Source organism: Cyclopterus lumpus, chromosome 6, assembly GCF_009769545.1.
Source record: "Cyclopterus lumpus isolate fCycLum1 chromosome 6, fCycLum1.pri, whole genome shotgun sequence".
Classification (NCBI taxonomy): domain Eukaryota; kingdom Metazoa; phylum Chordata; class Actinopteri; order Perciformes; family Cyclopteridae; genus Cyclopterus; species Cyclopterus lumpus.
Window position 1 is genome coordinate 19,832,612 of NC_046971.1, and position 17,601 is coordinate 19,850,212.

The following is a 17,601-nucleotide window of genomic DNA, read 5'->3' on the forward strand; positions in this document are numbered from 1 at the left end:
TTCCCCTGGATTAAAGCTAAACATAGCTGACCTTCTCATGGCTGGAGCTTTCAGTTTGTCTAACTCGCAGCAAGAAAGCGAATAAGCGTATTTTGTAAAGTTGTGTATATCAAACTATTCCTGAAAGTGAAATTGAGTACCTTGCAGGAATGCAAATATGTAAGTGACTTTTACACTTCTGGAAAATGTGCAAACTTCACCTTTCATAGCAGATCATTTGGTTATTCAGTTAACACATAATTTGCAATACATCGATGTGTGAATTTTCAGTAACGGCTTTATTAAATTAGTGCAAAAGACAGACGTAACTCATTCAAAATGTCATCTTTTTTTTTACGGTGGTCCTCCACACAAAGCCAACACGAGCTACGTTCTTTTGATGAGCAAGAAAAAGAAGCAAAACTATCCACCAAAACCACAGCCTTCGATTTCTTCTGACACATCTTCTTGTGACTTGAAATGACAGCTGGAGAGGAGAGAATCAACGAGAGACAGAATCGAACCTAAACACATGGCACCATCAAAACAAGACTCCGGATTCTGCAATTAACCACAGATTTCAAATGGTAAAAAAAACAAAGAAAAAATGTTACAATAAAATAGTCAACACATCAATAGCATTAGAAATAGTGCCTAAAATTCACAGGAAAAAAGAATTCCTCTTTTTTATTTACTCACTGTGTGGGTGACAAAAGAACTTGCAATCAAAGTACATAAGTTAATCAATACTGTATATTTATACAATGGTAAAAAATAAAATATTTATATAATAGTACTTTTTTGTTTAAGGTTTACACCGTTACTATAAAGATATACTGTTCTCCACTCCATGACAACTAATGCAATAAAAACAAGCAAATCGAAGAAACGACTCTTTGAAGGCTTATGGCTACCACCTTGTCCTAAAAGACCACAACCACTGCAGACAAAGAAACAGCTTTGTTCTCTCCGCTTACAGAGGGAAACAAGATCAAACACAGTCTGTGACGAGAAAAGAAAGGAACACATCAAAAAGTCAATGCTCTTCCCCGAGCAGGACAGTAGCTCAGCCTTCGCAGTGTTGCCTGGCCCGCTGAGAGACACAGAGGTCAATAGATAGACGGGGGAGCCGGGGAAGAAAGATAGATGGATTATGTATATGCATGAGGGAGGGTGAGGGAAGGAGGGATGGAGCAGAGTTGAAAAATAAAGGAGAGGAGAAAAAAAGGAAACCGGGGATGCAGCGAGTTTTGGTTGAACTGTGGGAAAAGACCATAGGTTTAAAGTGAGTTCCAATACAAAATTGATTTATAGCTTTTCTTTTGTTACAATATCAATACACATGTTGTTTCAAGTATCTCCTACGGATGTGGCACGTTGCCATGACCACTGCTAACGTTTGCCAATGTTTGTCTGCCAATGCAATGGTGCGCTGCCAAAATGGAATACAATGAAAATGGGGGAAATATAAGTGGTGTAATTGATGGCGGCGGTGTACAGTTGAGAGGAAAGATAGAGAAGAATGTCAAATAGAGTCAGGAAAACCTGAGGAGATGAGAGAAGACCGAAGTGGGGATAGACACATGCAACAAGGAAAGTAAAGATGAGGAGAAGGAGACGAGAGCGGTGAGAGGATAAGTGAGATATTAAAAAAAGGAAAAAGAAATGCTAAGTGGTGTTTTAGAGCAGTTGTGCCAGTGGGGATTGTGTGTATTTTCTTGTTTGATTTTTCGCGGTGAAAAGTCTTCTCGTTGCTTCTTCATCATCGTCGTCTTCTTCTTCTCCTCTCCTAAGACTGGGTTGCGTGTGGGAGATAAGTCGTTGCTTTTCAGTGTAGCAAAAAGGACTACGAGAGGTTTCAGCAGAATCTACAGGCCTGCAGGGAGAGAAGGGGAAAGAGGAGGAGAGGAAAGGGAGGTTGAGGGGAAAGGAGCAAGGAGGAGAGGAGGAGTGTGTGGGAAAGAAAGGAGAAAAGACAGGAGATACTGTAAAGTAAAGGTCATCACTGAACCAGTTGCATTGCAATCAATTACGCAGGACATGTGATGGCATCGCATCATTAAAGATTCAGTAAGGACGGAACAGAGAAGTGATAGTTGTTCACTCTACGGCAGTAGCAACCAAGTAATTGACTTTAATGTGAACGTCCAGCCTGAAACGGTGTCAGCGTGTACCTTCCTCAACGTCTTGGACGCTTCCATCAATATGGCTGAACACACTGCGTGGTGCTTCTCATTGATCATACCATCAGGAGACACGTTGTGGCTACAGTGAAGAGGAACTGGCTACTGACGTGCACTCGTGGAATACGTAACCTTTCACTTCAGAATGAGCTCAGTTTATGGTGCTGAGGACAGCTCCCAAGCAGAAAATAGGGCCATGTGTTTGACAAATTAGCCTGGACTAGCCTGGATTAGCACCCCCCCACCCCTTTGTCTCTGAGGGGAGAATCTGTTTCAATTTACACAACATCATCTTTTACGAGAACCTATGAGCTTCAAAGCACCACAGAACATATGTTCATTTGGACCGACGCTGTGTTTTCCCTGGTGATACAGTCTAAAAATATAAAAAAAGGTATGTTCGTTCCCCGGTAATGTGACTCACACACACACACACACACACACACACACACACACACACACACACACACACACAACAACACCCAGAAACACACCCATACACACACACACACTCACACATACACAGCAGTATGAAATGTGAGAGTTTATTGATTGCCTCTCTGCCAGCCATCTCCTCCAAGTCGGCTCCCTATTTCTGATTTCTGACCTGAGCATTCGACAGCATCCCTCCTCACTCCCGCTCGCTCATTCCGCTCATTCTCTCTCCTCTTTTTCTTTCGCCGTCTCCTTTTTTTCGGATATGGCTGGATTCCATTTGTCACTTTGGGCTTCTACAATGTCTTCAAACTCTAATTCAGGACAAGGTGGGAGTCAAGCTGTCAAACTAAATTTAAAAATATGTATACAGTTACATATGCAGGTCCAGTTGCAACCAAACCGAAAAGGAAAAGGTCACTTCTAAATTCAGATTGCACTGTCGATATGAGCACTAAATTTACAACACACTGCACAAGTGCACTCTGAAAGGACAAATCCAGGTAATTCTACCTTTTGTTAATTTGCCTCCAAATGTATTTTTCAATAGAAATGTCCAATTATTGTAGCAAGAAAATTCTTTTAAACCCTCCTCCCTAATAGTAAATCTTCATCGCCTTTGATAAATTACACAACAACTCAAATGACAAACATGTAAATATAAAAATGTCAAGTTAGTGTGGAAAAAGCATAGAAATGGCTGCTGCGTTTGACCGTCTCTCCATTACCAATCCCACGTGCTCTGCCATGGCTGGCCTCACTGACACTGGTATCTGACTGCTCCCCATCAGGCTGCAGAACACATGAATATTTACCGTGGCAACAAGTGACATCTGACGTTAGCACATGTTAGCTCTCAACCTTACAAAGACAAACAACAACTACCAAGAGCCATCGTCCTGTGATGTGTTATCACTGGTTAGATTGTCAAACTGAGAAATATAGCAGCTAGATATACGATAGCATCAGTGACTGTTGCAAACGTTATTGTTCCCTGATACAATGTGGGCTGTAACAAAGATGTGAATCAGTGGAGATTTAAAAGTGTGTATGGCGTATTCCTGCGCATACCCTCCACTCCACCATGACATGGATGACAAGCTAAACGTTGCGTAGAACTAGATCCAACGATTACCAAGATAACAGCACATGACTCTTGAAACAACACTACATTATATAGATATCAACAAATTCCAGTAGCTTTTTCAGGGTGAAAGTTGCGAGACACATGTAATATGTGCTTTTTACAGTAAATGATGTGTCGAAGAAAGAGAGACCTAACACCTCTTCCCTCCCGCAGTATACGCTGATGACTGTGACTGCTTAAGTCACTGTTCCTACAACTCCTCAGTGCAGATGCAGCGGTTACTGCGAGGAACAGATCAGGTGTACCAGAAGCATTCTTCCTTACTTAACAGGCTTACCTTTAAGCCTTGCCTTTTACTGCTAATCTAGCAGAATGCATGCTGCAAAATATGGTGTAAAACAACCAATTTGGAGGTGGCAATTTGTCATAGCTAGTGTTTGTTTCTAAAGGGTTTACTGTTGCATTATGCTTTTTGCATTTCTATTGTGAGCGCGTGAGTGGGCTGAACTGTTGCTCTCACTGGTCGTGTGTGCTTTGTTGAATAAGTTGGCAGTCAGTATCAGTCAGACAAACCCATGGTGCTTTTTGACATGCCAAAGTCCTCCTCCGTCTCCATCTCTCTCTTTCTGTCCACATCTCTTCTACTCTCTCGATGAGATTAGGGAGCGGTCTTGAGGAATGCAAACTATAATTTTCCCAGACATCACGAAATGAATTGGACTGTACTTCAAAAAATTCGGAGGCGATCGAAGCGTGCCTGAATGGGGGGCGAATACATAATAGGGTGGAGGCTACGGAACAGGAGGGTGTGGGGCAGATTGATTTTTCTTTCCTCCAATGCCCCCTTTTCATAAAGCTCAGGACTAAGTGTTCCCTAAAAAAAGGAAATAAAAGTCGAGAAACACTCCAAGGCACTGAAGATTCAGATATTGTTTTTTGCAAATCTAATGAGGCTCTGGCAGCCCTGTTTCAGCTCACATGAAGAGCAAGGTATAAAAGAGCCAATTCTCCCCCTCTGGCTAAAAAGTCACGGCCTTGACATGAAAATACATTGCCGAATCAATTCACCTCAGCTCCCGTGCAGACACAGGCTATGAACTCATAGGTCAGGAACAGATGAAAGAGAGAATTATAGGTAGGAAGAAGGCGAAGCCAGAAAGAGAGGGATGAACCGAATGTTATCACTCTACCTGAGGTTGGCTGCGTTATGAATGAGTCATTCTGTGGTACAGCTAGCAGAATTAGATGCATGCTGTGCTGCCAAAGAGAATCACAGAGGGAAGATTTCATAAGGATTCCTGCTACGGTACATTTCTCCTCGATGTCTCTATAAAGCTCACCAACGCACACACAGATACATACTTTTAAATGTAACATATCAGTGTGACATTGATCACACCCCAACACAATGTTTTCACTTCATTCTACAGCTGAGAAAAGGTCTCATCTATCCAGGATAGACAACCGTAAGTTCCTGTATATACACAACCTTCTCACTATTCTGTTATACAGCTACCTGTGCTAGAAAGTGAGCCTGTTTCCATTTCCCAGCACCAGACAGAAAGGAATAAATCTTTCGTCATGTGTATGGATGACCTAACGGAGTATCACAGCGATTCACTGATGTTGACTCAGCCTACCGGCTCCACTTATTCCAAGTCTTTCTAGGTAAAAGCTGAAGCTTAATGTGTAAAATGTAAATTTACAAGCTGCGGGAGGCGATGAGGAATCAAATAGGACACTGGAGGGAACTGTAACCATTTTCCAGCCTTTCTAATTGCTGAGAGGAAAGGAGGGTGACAGTTGATTAGCTCAGGTATGTCACGGCTGCATTGCAGCATGAAGAAGAAACATTATAGGAGAAGACAGAAATCCGTCAGGGTAACACCGACTATAATGGAAGTTAATGAGCCTTAGCAACGCAGAATTGAATGATGAATGAGTTAAATGTAAAAAATTATAATGAAGAAAATAACAGGAATTTGTTAGTGAGTAGACGACTGGTGATGACTTTAGTTAAAATCTTATAATGCATGATCGTCTTCAGGAAATATTTTAATTTCTAATGAATTATTTTACAATATCTCAGTGTTAACATATTGTTAAGTGCGTTACATATTAAGTCCAAATCAATCATTTTTTGTGACAATTATAATTCATAATAGATATCTTCGTATATCCTCCTATATATATCTGTAATCTTGAGGGTTCTAACTATGTCATTTGTTGTCACAGTATTATTGAAATGAGCAGAACCGGAGAGCGACAACAAAGTACCGTTAAATATAACTTTTTCTGGCAAATGACGACTCAACACAATAATGGTGGTGACATTCTCGTAAAGTGTCTCAGTAAAACTTCAAATTTGGGGCTCAAAGAATTCCCTGTATGTCCCTGTACAATACCGACTGAGCATATGCGTACTACCCTTGCTTTTTTTAACTTTTAAACTTAAATACTTTAGACCTATTTCATAGTGCTAAACAGAAACACATTTTAAATGGGGAAATTTGCAATGTTATTGAATATTAATATCACTTATATATCTTTAAACAGAGGGTGATTTTATTCAAATTGCATTTGGACAAATTGAATTTAAAGCAAAGATTTTAAGTAACGGATATTGAAAGCTTGAAGTGAACAATGTGGAAACGTGTCTGTCAGAGCGAGGCAAGGAATCAGAAGACAAACCGTGTGGCCTGAAACCCCCGGGACCATGGAGGTAAATTAGTGGCATCTGTGCTAGGAGCTGTTTGTTGTGTTTGATGGTAAATGCTTTGCTTTTATCCCACCGTCTTACTCTCTCTCCTTTACTTTTGGAATTATAGTATTACTCTTGCTAAAATTACAGAGAAGCACAGAGAGAAGCACTCCTCTGCAGTGCATTACAACTACAGACAAATCTGCAACTCAAGCCCGTAATCCTGCACGGAAGATTTGAGCAAGCAGTTTGAGCTCGTAGACCTTCCTAAAATGAGCACATGCAGTGTAGGATGAAATGGGTGCGCATATCTGTGTATATGTACTGCATGTGAGATAAGATGTAAAAATGCGGGTAAGAGCATCAGCATCGGCTCCCTCAGAGATTTTCATTTTAGCACCTTATTTCCCCTCTCTTATAAGCCTCATTCACACACAGCTATTATGGGCAGCAACATATTAATCTCCATAGCACAGCCACACCGCCTATATGTGTAAAATATAAATGATTTACATACTGTCCAACCTGGACAGTTATTGCCTTCAGCCACACATCATCAACTCAGAGAATATCAATCTGAGCAACAGTGCGGCTGCTGCAAGCAGATAGCGCATGTGCTGTACAGAGCACAGCAGTTCACATGTGCACTGCTAGGGGGCAGCGGTGCTTTCACATGGCCATGTAACACCCTGAATCCGAGCGTGTATGTGTGTTTGTCTCCATATCTGCAAGCATTTCCTTCTGCAGAACTTTAGGTTAAAACTGAAATTGTTCCCTACTCTTTGGTAATAAGTGTCTGTGGTGGATGTGTGTGAGAGTCCATGGCACACTGATCACAAAAGAAAAGCTTTCATTGGAGAGGAGAGAAAGTAGCCCCAGGATTTAACTGGCAATCCTGCAACAGCAAATAAAGTTCTCGTAAGCACGAGAAGACACAGTGTATGTTCCCTGTTCTGCAGAGTTACATATATTATTTAAGGGCCTGAAAAGCAACCCCGCTGGAGTGTTATAGGGATGCGAGGTAGGACAGAAAGCCAGTGAGGACAAGGCTCTACTTTAGGACGGTTTGCTAAGCTGAAGCACTGCTGCAGGAGACGGGGGGAGTGAGGAGGTTTGATGTTCGGATGCAAAGGTGAGATCTGGCTGAGGCCAGTGACAGCGATAGTACAGTTCACCACCACTTCACAACCCATACATCACTTCAATTCCTTTGGCTCCCAGTAGATACACCAGAACATCTGTCAATGGGGCAGAGATTGATTCAAGTGTCATTTTAGCGAGGCTCACGGGCTAATTTGTGTCTCCGTCTTGTTTGAGTTTGTGGAAAATATATGATATCAGTTGTTTTGAGGAAAATGTGATTGCTCACATTGAGTATGGAATTTTTTGTCAAGATAGCATTTGTAGCATTTGTAGTAATTTTCTCTCTCCTCTTGAGCCTCTCCCATAAACACATCAACACTCAGATAGACAGAAATACATTATACACAGTTAAAACACACACACACACACACACACACACACACACACACACACACACACAGTGTAATGGAAAAGGATGCAGCGGACAAGACGCACGTGTGCAGGTGTGTGAGTATTTGCTAAATCTCTCACGTGTGCATATATATGTACGTTTGTGTGTAATTAGTTCTAATTAGCCATGTAGGTGTACATGTGTGCACCTTTATAAAACAATTTCAGGAACTCGGAGACGGACTTCAATGTTTGAGGTGAAGCATCATTTGTAACGTTGACGTTCAAATTCTAAATCGGCATCTCTACTGTTGCAGATGATCAGGCTCCTCCGACCAGTGTTTGGTCTAAATACTTCTGAAGCGAAGCACAGCAATCATAAATATCCTCTGCTCTCCTGTTTCATAGGCGGGCTTATTGAACAATCGACAGATGCAGACCGTTATTGGAGCAGAGGAGTGACAATATTGTTTGTTCAAACAGGCTCAGTAGTAAATATATTATAGTTGTAGTATTAGATTGGGAAAGTCATGGGAATAATAATGTGGCTGCAGAGATTTCTTTCAGACTTGGAACATTTCCAATAATTCCAGAGCCTTGAAGTCCAAAAGTCAACATTTATTGGAAAATACATGATGTGATAATTTCCAAAATTCACAACATGATTTTATCGAAATATTCTGCTTTTATCCACATTTGTTGGTGTTTAACCTTTTAAAAACAACATGTTCACTGTGGTCACAAGTAGGGTTGCAAAGGGGCGGAAAGTTTCCGGTAAAATAATAAAGTTTCCACAGGAATTTTGGGGAATTAAAAAAAAAGAAAATGTGCCTAAGTTTTTTTGCAAGAGCATATAACAGGGAACTTAAATGTAGTTGAGAACAAGACTATGCACGCCTAGCTCAGCTGGACCCTGAATGCAGCTGGTTGGGAACATTGTCTGCCCGAAACGTAAACATAAAACGTTCTGTTGTTTTTGAACGTCTTTGTCATCAGTGTTGTCTGAGCGTTTCAGCCCTGTGCCTGGCAAGTGTGAGAGCGCCGAGTTGAGTAGAGGCCAAGAGCGGTATTGCAGACAGATATTTCAATTATAGCTCGCAACTTATTGAAAAGAATAACTGAACTAGTTCATTTTTTTGGAGTTGTGAGCTTAGTTCAACATTTTGAATTATGAACTGAACTAGTTCATTTTAAAATGTGTGAACTATGAACTGAACTAGTTCATGTAGAAAGTGAACTTTCCCAACACTGTTTGTCATTACCTAGCATATTGATTACTTGGTAAACTGAAGCCATGTTCATTTTAATACCAAGTTTATTTGTATACAGTAGACTAACTTGTTACAGCAGTGAGGAGGATGCATTTAGACCTGAAAGGATTCAGGGGAAAAAAAACACAAAAAAATTTGGGTTGGGGGGTGGTGATCATAGGGAATACAACTTTTTTATTTAACGTTCATGTTTTTGTTGTTCGATGAAAGAATAAAGTTCTACTCACAAAATGTCAAAAATGTCATTTTTAAAAGTTGTATTATAAATGTTTGCATGCATGTCTGCTTATGACAAGGTGAATGCAGTTAAATTACCCCAAAATTCCCTGTTAATTCCCGTTAATTCCCATGGAAAGTTTCCAACTTTGAATATTCCCAGAATTTTGCAACCCTAGTCACAAGACGGTTTGCTCTTCTTGCTGCGTAGAAAGGACATGAACAAGGATGACATAATTTAATCCAATTAATCACTTTATTCAAATAGGGAGTGGAGATATTTGCTGAAATTTAACAAAAGGGTTTGCCTATTGAATAACTCCACATTTAATGTTGAAGCATAATGATTAATGTGGGATTATTATTCCCTTTGTTATGAGCTATTTGTGATTAGTAATTGTGTAGATGGTATAATAATAAAAATGTGTTTTTTAAATGCTGAATTGGAATAGAGATCTGGACGTTGAGTACCATGGGAACAGTGCACACCTGCACATCTAGAACCCTGGTTTCTGTCAAACATCGAAAAGGTCGATGTTTCTTTTCTCATGCTTCCAGTCAGTGTGGACTTTTCAAGCATTTACAGTCCTTTTCCTAAACATAGAGATTTCATGCTTATGTACAATATAAAAATGAAAAATGTGTTGTTAAAATGACATTCGCATTCTGGAGATATGTTAAAATGCTTCCACTTTATATTGATCTAAAGAGTTATTACATGGGCTTTACTTCTCCTGATGCTATTTTGTGTCCACAAACTAAACGTTTTATAGACATGGTTGGGGGCTGAGAGAGAAAGAGAGCTTGAATAGGGGGAAAGGGAAGAGAGAGAAACGCACGCCAGGAAAACTGTACTGCTGCGTGGCCATGCCTGTAGCCTGGTGGGCAAGAACAGAACAAAACAGAAGAGTTTAATCTCCACACCTTTATTCTCGTCTCCTTTCAGCATCCTTCGCCTCTGGCTCTTTCCATTTTTCTTCCCCTCATCTCTCTCCTGCTGGGTCAAAGTTCAGCTTGTAGATAAGGGAATTGAAACAGGATCCTCTCTGCCTCTCTGTCTGACTATCTGACTATACACTGCAATGATCAGTCCCCTCTATCTGTCCCCCAGCACAGGTCTCTGTGATGAGCTCGAGCAGGAGTCATCCCTCTGGTGTGTGTGTGTGTGTGTGTGTGGAGGGATGTTCAGTGTCTGTATTGGTGGAACCTCTGTTTCCCAGCTGTAATACTATCTGAGATTCCCAACGGAGACAAGCATTCACACACACCGTCCTTGTTTCCTCTCTCTTTGTACACCAGCCTCCAGCTCCAGGGTAACGTCTGCTCTGACAACCCAAACATGCTTCAGTCCAAATGAATGGACGTGTACACGGCCACAGAACCAGGCGGCCCAGGAATCTGTCATCGGGAGCAGCTATTTGGCTAATGAATGCCACTGTCTATCACTGCACTATTTACAGTGGGGTAATGAATGCTGCTGTCGTTCAGAGTCAAAAGACATCTGCGGAGAAGACTTTCTTAATGCCGTCTTGGCATGTCAACCAATTATCACGCTTTCTAGTTCAGACACTGCGGCTGCTGCCATGACAACGGCAGATAACAACCTATTTCTGAAAAGGAGAGCGTGAAAAGCTAACTGACTGTTCCAGCTGGCCTGCTCTCAGGATTTCTGCCATGAAACTTTCTGAGAGGTGGCTGCTCGCCCGTGGATGCTGACACAGCATCAGCTTACGCTCATGATTAGTGTGGTGCATTGAAACCGTGACTAATGGTCAATCAACGCTGGAGCATGGCGTGCTGTTGCCTGCCACACGTTGTCAGTTTAGTTTTATACTTTAACTGGCAATCCTGAATCATGGACTTTTCAACAGAAGTTACAGACTCTGACTGCATCCCGAGAGAACAATATGATGAGTTCTTCAAAGTTTCCCATACACAGCGCAGTCATATGCTATGAATGAGTGTTTTGAGAAAAGATGTGCATCAATAGAATGATCCATAGCCAGAGCAAGACCCACGGGTCATGCTCGATGCACGGATGATGCCGAGAGAAAATGAGAAGATGAGGTGCAGAGATTCTGCCTGTAAGCAAAGGATTATGGGGGAGTGCTGATCGCTGAATAGAAAGAAAGCAAAAGAGCAGGAGAAGGGGTACAAGGGAGGTGAAACGGTGTCAGAGAGGGCTGAGAGATCAACGACAGGAAACAGAGCAGCAAGCAGGTGTGATCAACAGTGAAAGGGAGAAAGATCATAAAAAGAGAGCTGGAAAGAGGAACATGACTCTTCAATGACATATTTCACAGTCAAAGACAAATCAGTAGGATATATATATATATATATATATATATATATATATATATATATATATATATATATATATATATATATCTTCTTCTTCTCTTCTCATCCCACTCTCACCACGTACAGCGAACGTGACTCTACACTACGGACAACAAGGTCAAACGGGAGAACAGGATCTAGGGGCCTTAAAGTTGCAACATATTTAGTTCTCACCAAACTCGCTGTTGGACGTACTTTCACGTTCGCAAAGGGGGTGGATTTATTCATGCTATCGCTAGGGGCCTAAATGAGATATTCAGAGTAAATTCAAGCTTGTCGTCCCGGGGAGGGCTTCAGGCATGGCGTCAAAAAAACAAAACAGACATACTTTTGTAAAATAGATGCAAATAAAATGCAATGAATACTTGAATTACTACTTACCCTTTTGACTTCACTTATCCTAAGACATTGTGTTTGTATTAATTTCTGATAAACTGGAAGCCAAACGCCACATTGCTTTAGTATTAATCCGTGTTTAAACGAGGATGCCAGAAAATACAACAGCGTCTCAACTTCTCATGTATTCTGTGCTGTGGTTCTGATGGTACTTACAGAGAAGGGCGAGCAGGAGTGTCGCGAGCAGCACGAGAAGGCTGGCGTGGTGGGAGTGGCCAGAGCTGCAGTGCATTTTGTTCTTCTTACAGACGCACACTTGAACTTTGAACTCTGTGTTGTTGGACAAAGGGGGCACCCCTGAGTCAGTGATGAGCAACGGGAGCTGGTAGTTGGCTTTCTTCAGAGTGTGCAAAAGCATGATTTGGGAGTGCGTGGCTGTGGGAGACACAGAAGAAGAGGGAGATTTATTGAAGAGAAAGCACAGTAATCCTCCATCCCGCATGAGTTGTGTATCTTAACACAAAACTGATACGCCTAAAGAAACTGTCTGCCAAGCCATTCATGACAACTGAAGTGACACAAAGTGGCACCACTAAGATTGTTACATTTTGTTGCATCACACTTTAAAAAATGTTCAGACCCACAAAAAGAAATTCTGGAGCCACCTCACTTCACGCTGATTTGTGCCACTATATGCAAAGTTGCACATTTCATTTATATTGTCCAACTGTGTGCTCAAAACAATGTCAAACGGCAGCAGTAAACATTTCATACATGCAGAGGCCCTTTTTTGTACGAATCAACCCCACTTCTCTGGCTCATCATTGTATTTTCATATGTGCGGCATGAGAAGCAGAATGTTCCTGAAGTTTCTTCAAACCCTGATCAGCGTGTGACAAATCAACCAACAGCTGACTGTCACCATCAGATTTCCCTCTGGCAGATTCCTCCACAGGTATTTTAGTTTAAACAATCATATTGTATTCATGTTGTGATTGTGTAATCGTGCTAATCTGTTGTGGCATTTATCCCGTTACGCACACCCCACATGCACCTTCAAAGTGATCACACTCACAGACGAGTGACAAATGAATGAGAACCAATGTTAAGTGTCTGAGATAGTTGTTGTTCCACCTCGAGCCTCCAGGCCAGCTTCAGTGTTTGTATTTAACAAATGAAATATAACGATAATTAGCAAGCATTTAGAGATTGTGTTACCTCGGGACAAAGCCAGTCTATCTGTTTCCCAGATTCTATGCTGAGTTGGCTGCTGGTGGTAATTTCATATTTATGAAATAGTCAACATAAAGTGGTATCAACCTTCAAAATGTCTAACTTGTAATGACCTATTGGGTTAAGAAAATGAATAAAGAAAATGCATCAGTGTTCACAAACTAACTCATTAACAATTGTAGCAAGAAGGATTAAAAGTTGTTGCATGGTAAAAGTTTTTTAATAGTGTTTTATAGAGATCTAAATGTTTTAGAGCTCTCCTTCCACACGCACCCACACACACCCACACGCGCACACACACACACACACACACACACACACACACACACACACACACACACACACACACACACACACACACACACACACACACGCGCGCGCGTGCGCCCAGCAGAGACGAGGCGAGCACAGTGCCAGTCCATTTCACTGGGAGCGGGTTCTTTCTCTGCTGGCCCTATCTGTCTCTTCCAGCGGTGGTGATTGAGGAGTGTCTGTCCCTCCCTCTCCCGCTGTCAGTCACAGTGAATACCTCTGGGCAGGTTTTAGCTCTGCTCTGTCACTCAAACAAACACAGACAGCACTGCCGGTCATGCAACCTTGAATCAATGTCTTGGTTATCTGTCTATCCTCCTCTTCATCCTTCTATTATTTTTCTCCTCATCCTTATCATGTGAGCCATACTAGTTAAGGTGTATCTGCTCTGTAAAAATGTACTTTTGTTACAACCCCCCCACCCTTCGCACCCTTTCTTTTTCTTCATTTGTTTGTATCCCTACATTCCCCAGGGTGCTTTTTGTTGTGAGAATGGACTCAAAGCTCATAAAATACTGATATAACAGGAAAGACAAAGTGACTTATATACACGGATACAACAAGTATGGTGCTGTGGCCTGTCAAGGTTGTTGTTGGAGAAAGATGTATTTATTGTTGTTTTTCAATAGGTGAACCATTTTCTGTCGTTAAACTCTCAACTTTCAAAATCGAATACTCACAGTTCACCCTGGTAACCTTCCATGTTTTATCGAGGCCGAGCTGTTTTCCCAGTTCTATCTTAAAGGGTGCAGCGTTGGGCGGGAGGTCCATGTCCCGCCCCCCAACTATGACCACGTTCCTGTCATGGGCGTCTTCACACACCTGCGCTACAGACGGTACCACAAAGGGGGCATTGTCATTGTAGTCTTCCAGGTGAATGACCAATGATCCAGTACCTGTGGCTGGAGGGCTGCCTGGAAACATACAAAATAGACACAAATTAGGGAAGGGAAAAGACAAAGGGTTGAATCACTCTGAAGAAGGTAGTGCACTGCTGTAGGCCTGGATGCTCCTCATTGTGTGTAATGATCTGGGCAGATGTGAAAAGAGCAATGACGCAATGTGGCTGCAGTAAAACTCATGACTCATGTACTCATGATTATTTTAAAGCTAATTCTCCTTTAAATGGTTTTCATTCTGCCATGACGAAAACATTTTAAAGCAAGACCTGAAAATGCCAACAAACCTACCGTTTCTACTCCGCTGACCTAATTCAACCCAAACAAAACAAAACCGTCTATAATTATAATGCCGGAAGAGCATGAATCACAGTGGCTCGTGTTTAGCAAGAGAACATTTTGACTTGGCACGCAGCTGCTTATGTGCTTGTATGAGATTACACCTTATTGAAGGATGCAGGGTTAAAAAGCAGCTTGGCTCTTCTCTATTACGGCTCTCTGTTTCACCGCGATTAGGGGTTATTTAAAAAAATCCACACGCCATCCACAACAGAGGTCAGTCAGCAATTAACACCTAAAGACAAGATCTGTTATTACAAAATGGGTCCCCTCCACCTTTTCATGGTAAAATAATATATAATATTTTCAGACAATTTAGGGCAGAGAGTATCTTGACTTGACAAACAAGTCAAGATACATGTGCAATAAAGGTCAAGAGACGCTGAAATGAAACCCATTCTGACACACTGAGCAGGAAATGTTCCCGCCATGAACTGCTGATTATGTGAAAGTTAACTTTTTAGGACATACAAAAAAAACAAAAAACTAATGAGGCAAAATCACTGGAGGGTTTTCAAGTTGAAATATGACACGATTAGACTTCTTTTTTCCAGTTTAATTATAGACAGTTTTAGTCAGAGATGGATCATCATTTTAACCAGATATTAAAAAAAAGAAGCTTTCTGATCCATTACTGAGTGAATGCAGTTTCAGTTGACAACAGTGGCAGATTTACCACCCAAAAGCACACATTTTGAAATAATGGGTTAATTTTCAGACAAAATCATTTCTGTCCAAGCGTTGATTTTGTCACCTGAAATAAGAACGAGTTGAATGAGTTTAAACTTCATCAATTGATTGATTATCAATTGGTAGTTGCTTGTCTTAGGAGGGGCTGCAATATCCCTACCATTGGGTCCATGTTAGTTGCATCAATAATGATGTCAATAAATAAAAGTGAATGAAAATACATTTTCCCTGCATGTGGGCATATTGGGGTTGGTATATGGCAAATACCAGATCAAACTCAAGGTTTATTATTAATCAAAGGTTATACTCTAATGACCCTCAAACCTAAAGTCTATGTATTAGTTTGATGTCAGATTATCAATATTGCCTATAGATACATGATTTCTTTCCATCCTAATCCCTCAATCACATTATTAGCATTGGAAAGACACTGTTTCCTTCTATGGCTTTGAACAGGACACGTTCTTGACTTGGTCTTGATTGCCTTCAACTCAGACTGGACTGGACCTGGTCTTGGACTTGACTACAGACCTTTTTTTCACTCCTATGAGCTAAATCGTGATTCAATTTTGAATCAGGAATTGATTTTGAATCAAGAATCGATTTTTGATGGAAATGTGATCCCAAGAATCTAAACTGAATCGGCCCACACCCTTTAGTAGTAAGTAAATAAGCCAGTCAGCTAGACATGCTCATGATGTCAGCTTACATTAGATCACAGATCCCTACTAGTATTTATATTAGTAAACATCATACACACCACTTCAACATGTTGAGCTAACCAAAGCTTGACGAGCCAACCGTGTTTAATTACCATTGGTACCAAATCGCTGTTTGGTGGAGGATTTTAAGGAATGGTCAGTTGTTTGCCAGAATGAATGCCGCTGTATTAAATTTAGAAACAAATTGAAGAGAATTTCCAAGACCTTTGACAGTTTGCTCTTTTACACTGAATTAGAATGGAGACCGACGCTCTGGGGGAAGGTTGTTATAATTTGATGTCATATACAGTACACAGCCTATGGGTGTAAACATGCACTGTAATAGACCTATTACAATTGAAGTCCCTGTGCAGGAACTGCTCACATTGGAAAATACCCCAGGCGATGTCAAATACACCTGAAAATAATTCAGAAGGAACGTTTTCCCATCTCCATGCTGGGGCTTTTTATTCATGCAAAACCTCTTAAACAGAAGCAACATAAAGTTGACCAGGCTGCCAAATACCTCTGGCAGGGCGATGGAGGCAAGTGTCCAACTGCTGAACAGTTACAATGTGTGTGAATGCATGAACGTATGTTAACTGTATGTCAAGTGTATTGGAAACCTCAAAGGCATGAGTAGGGGCAGACTCTCAAGGATAATGGCAGTAATCCAGGGCCTACTCACCCTCCCTGTATTCCCACCAACCCATAGAACAAAAACTTGATCACTGTGCCAGAACAAAATAAGCGGCAATAACAGTCGTTAATATACTTCATCAGATGTTTTGATGGTTGGATAGAGAAAAACAATATTTTCATTCACAACAGAGAAATTAATGACGGATGGCAGTCTGTCTTATACACCTGCAGCTAAAACATTTTCTGCTCCATGGCAGTCTGCAGGGAGTCCCATTTAAAACTGTTAAGTGTTTATCAAATAATCATCACGATCTGTTTGTTTGCTAAATTCAAAACTTTTATTTAATTCTCAGCTGTAAAGTCATCAGCAGACTGTGATTGGGAGAGGTAGCCAGAAATCAGTTTGGCATTTCAAACTGTATAATAATCGTGAAATGACTCGGTTGGTTTTCTGGATGGAGTCAAGGAATGAAACAAAACAGCAAACAGTCCTTATTGTAGATAAGTATGGCTGTGACAATATCAGCGGTGGATGAAGAGCAGAGAGGAATTACTTTAGCAAGAGCAGACAAAACAGTAGCTCTTCAGGCGAGACCCTAGATAATCTATTATCACTCGACACCAAGAAAGCGAGGAGGGGGCTCGGATCCCCCGTCAGTGAAAAAAGATGAACATTTCAACCCATTTGTGGTGGGAGAGGCCCTCTCTGTGCTTGGCTAGCTTTAAATGAAGCTGTTTGTCATAAATGAAGACTCCCCACACCT

General features: G+C 41.2%; 1 protein-coding gene across 1 annotated transcript in view; it reads right to left on the reverse strand.

Moving 5' to 3' along the window:
• Positions 1 to 260: 260 nt before the first annotated feature.
• The window catches only part of cdh13 (cadherin 13, H-cadherin (heart)), a 197,324-nt gene continuing 179,983 nt past the window's right edge, over positions 261 to 17,601 (reverse strand). The window contains exons 13-15 of the mRNA XM_034534656.1: positions 14,247 to 14,480; positions 12,238 to 12,456; positions 261 to 1,855 (exon numbers count right to left, since the gene is read on the reverse strand). Of these exons, the coding sequence (XP_034390547.1) occupies positions 1,848 to 1,855; positions 12,238 to 12,456; positions 14,247 to 14,480 (461 nt within the window). The 3' untranslated portion in view covers positions 261 to 1,847. The remainder of the gene's footprint in view (positions 1,856 to 12,237; positions 12,457 to 14,246; positions 14,481 to 17,601) is intronic.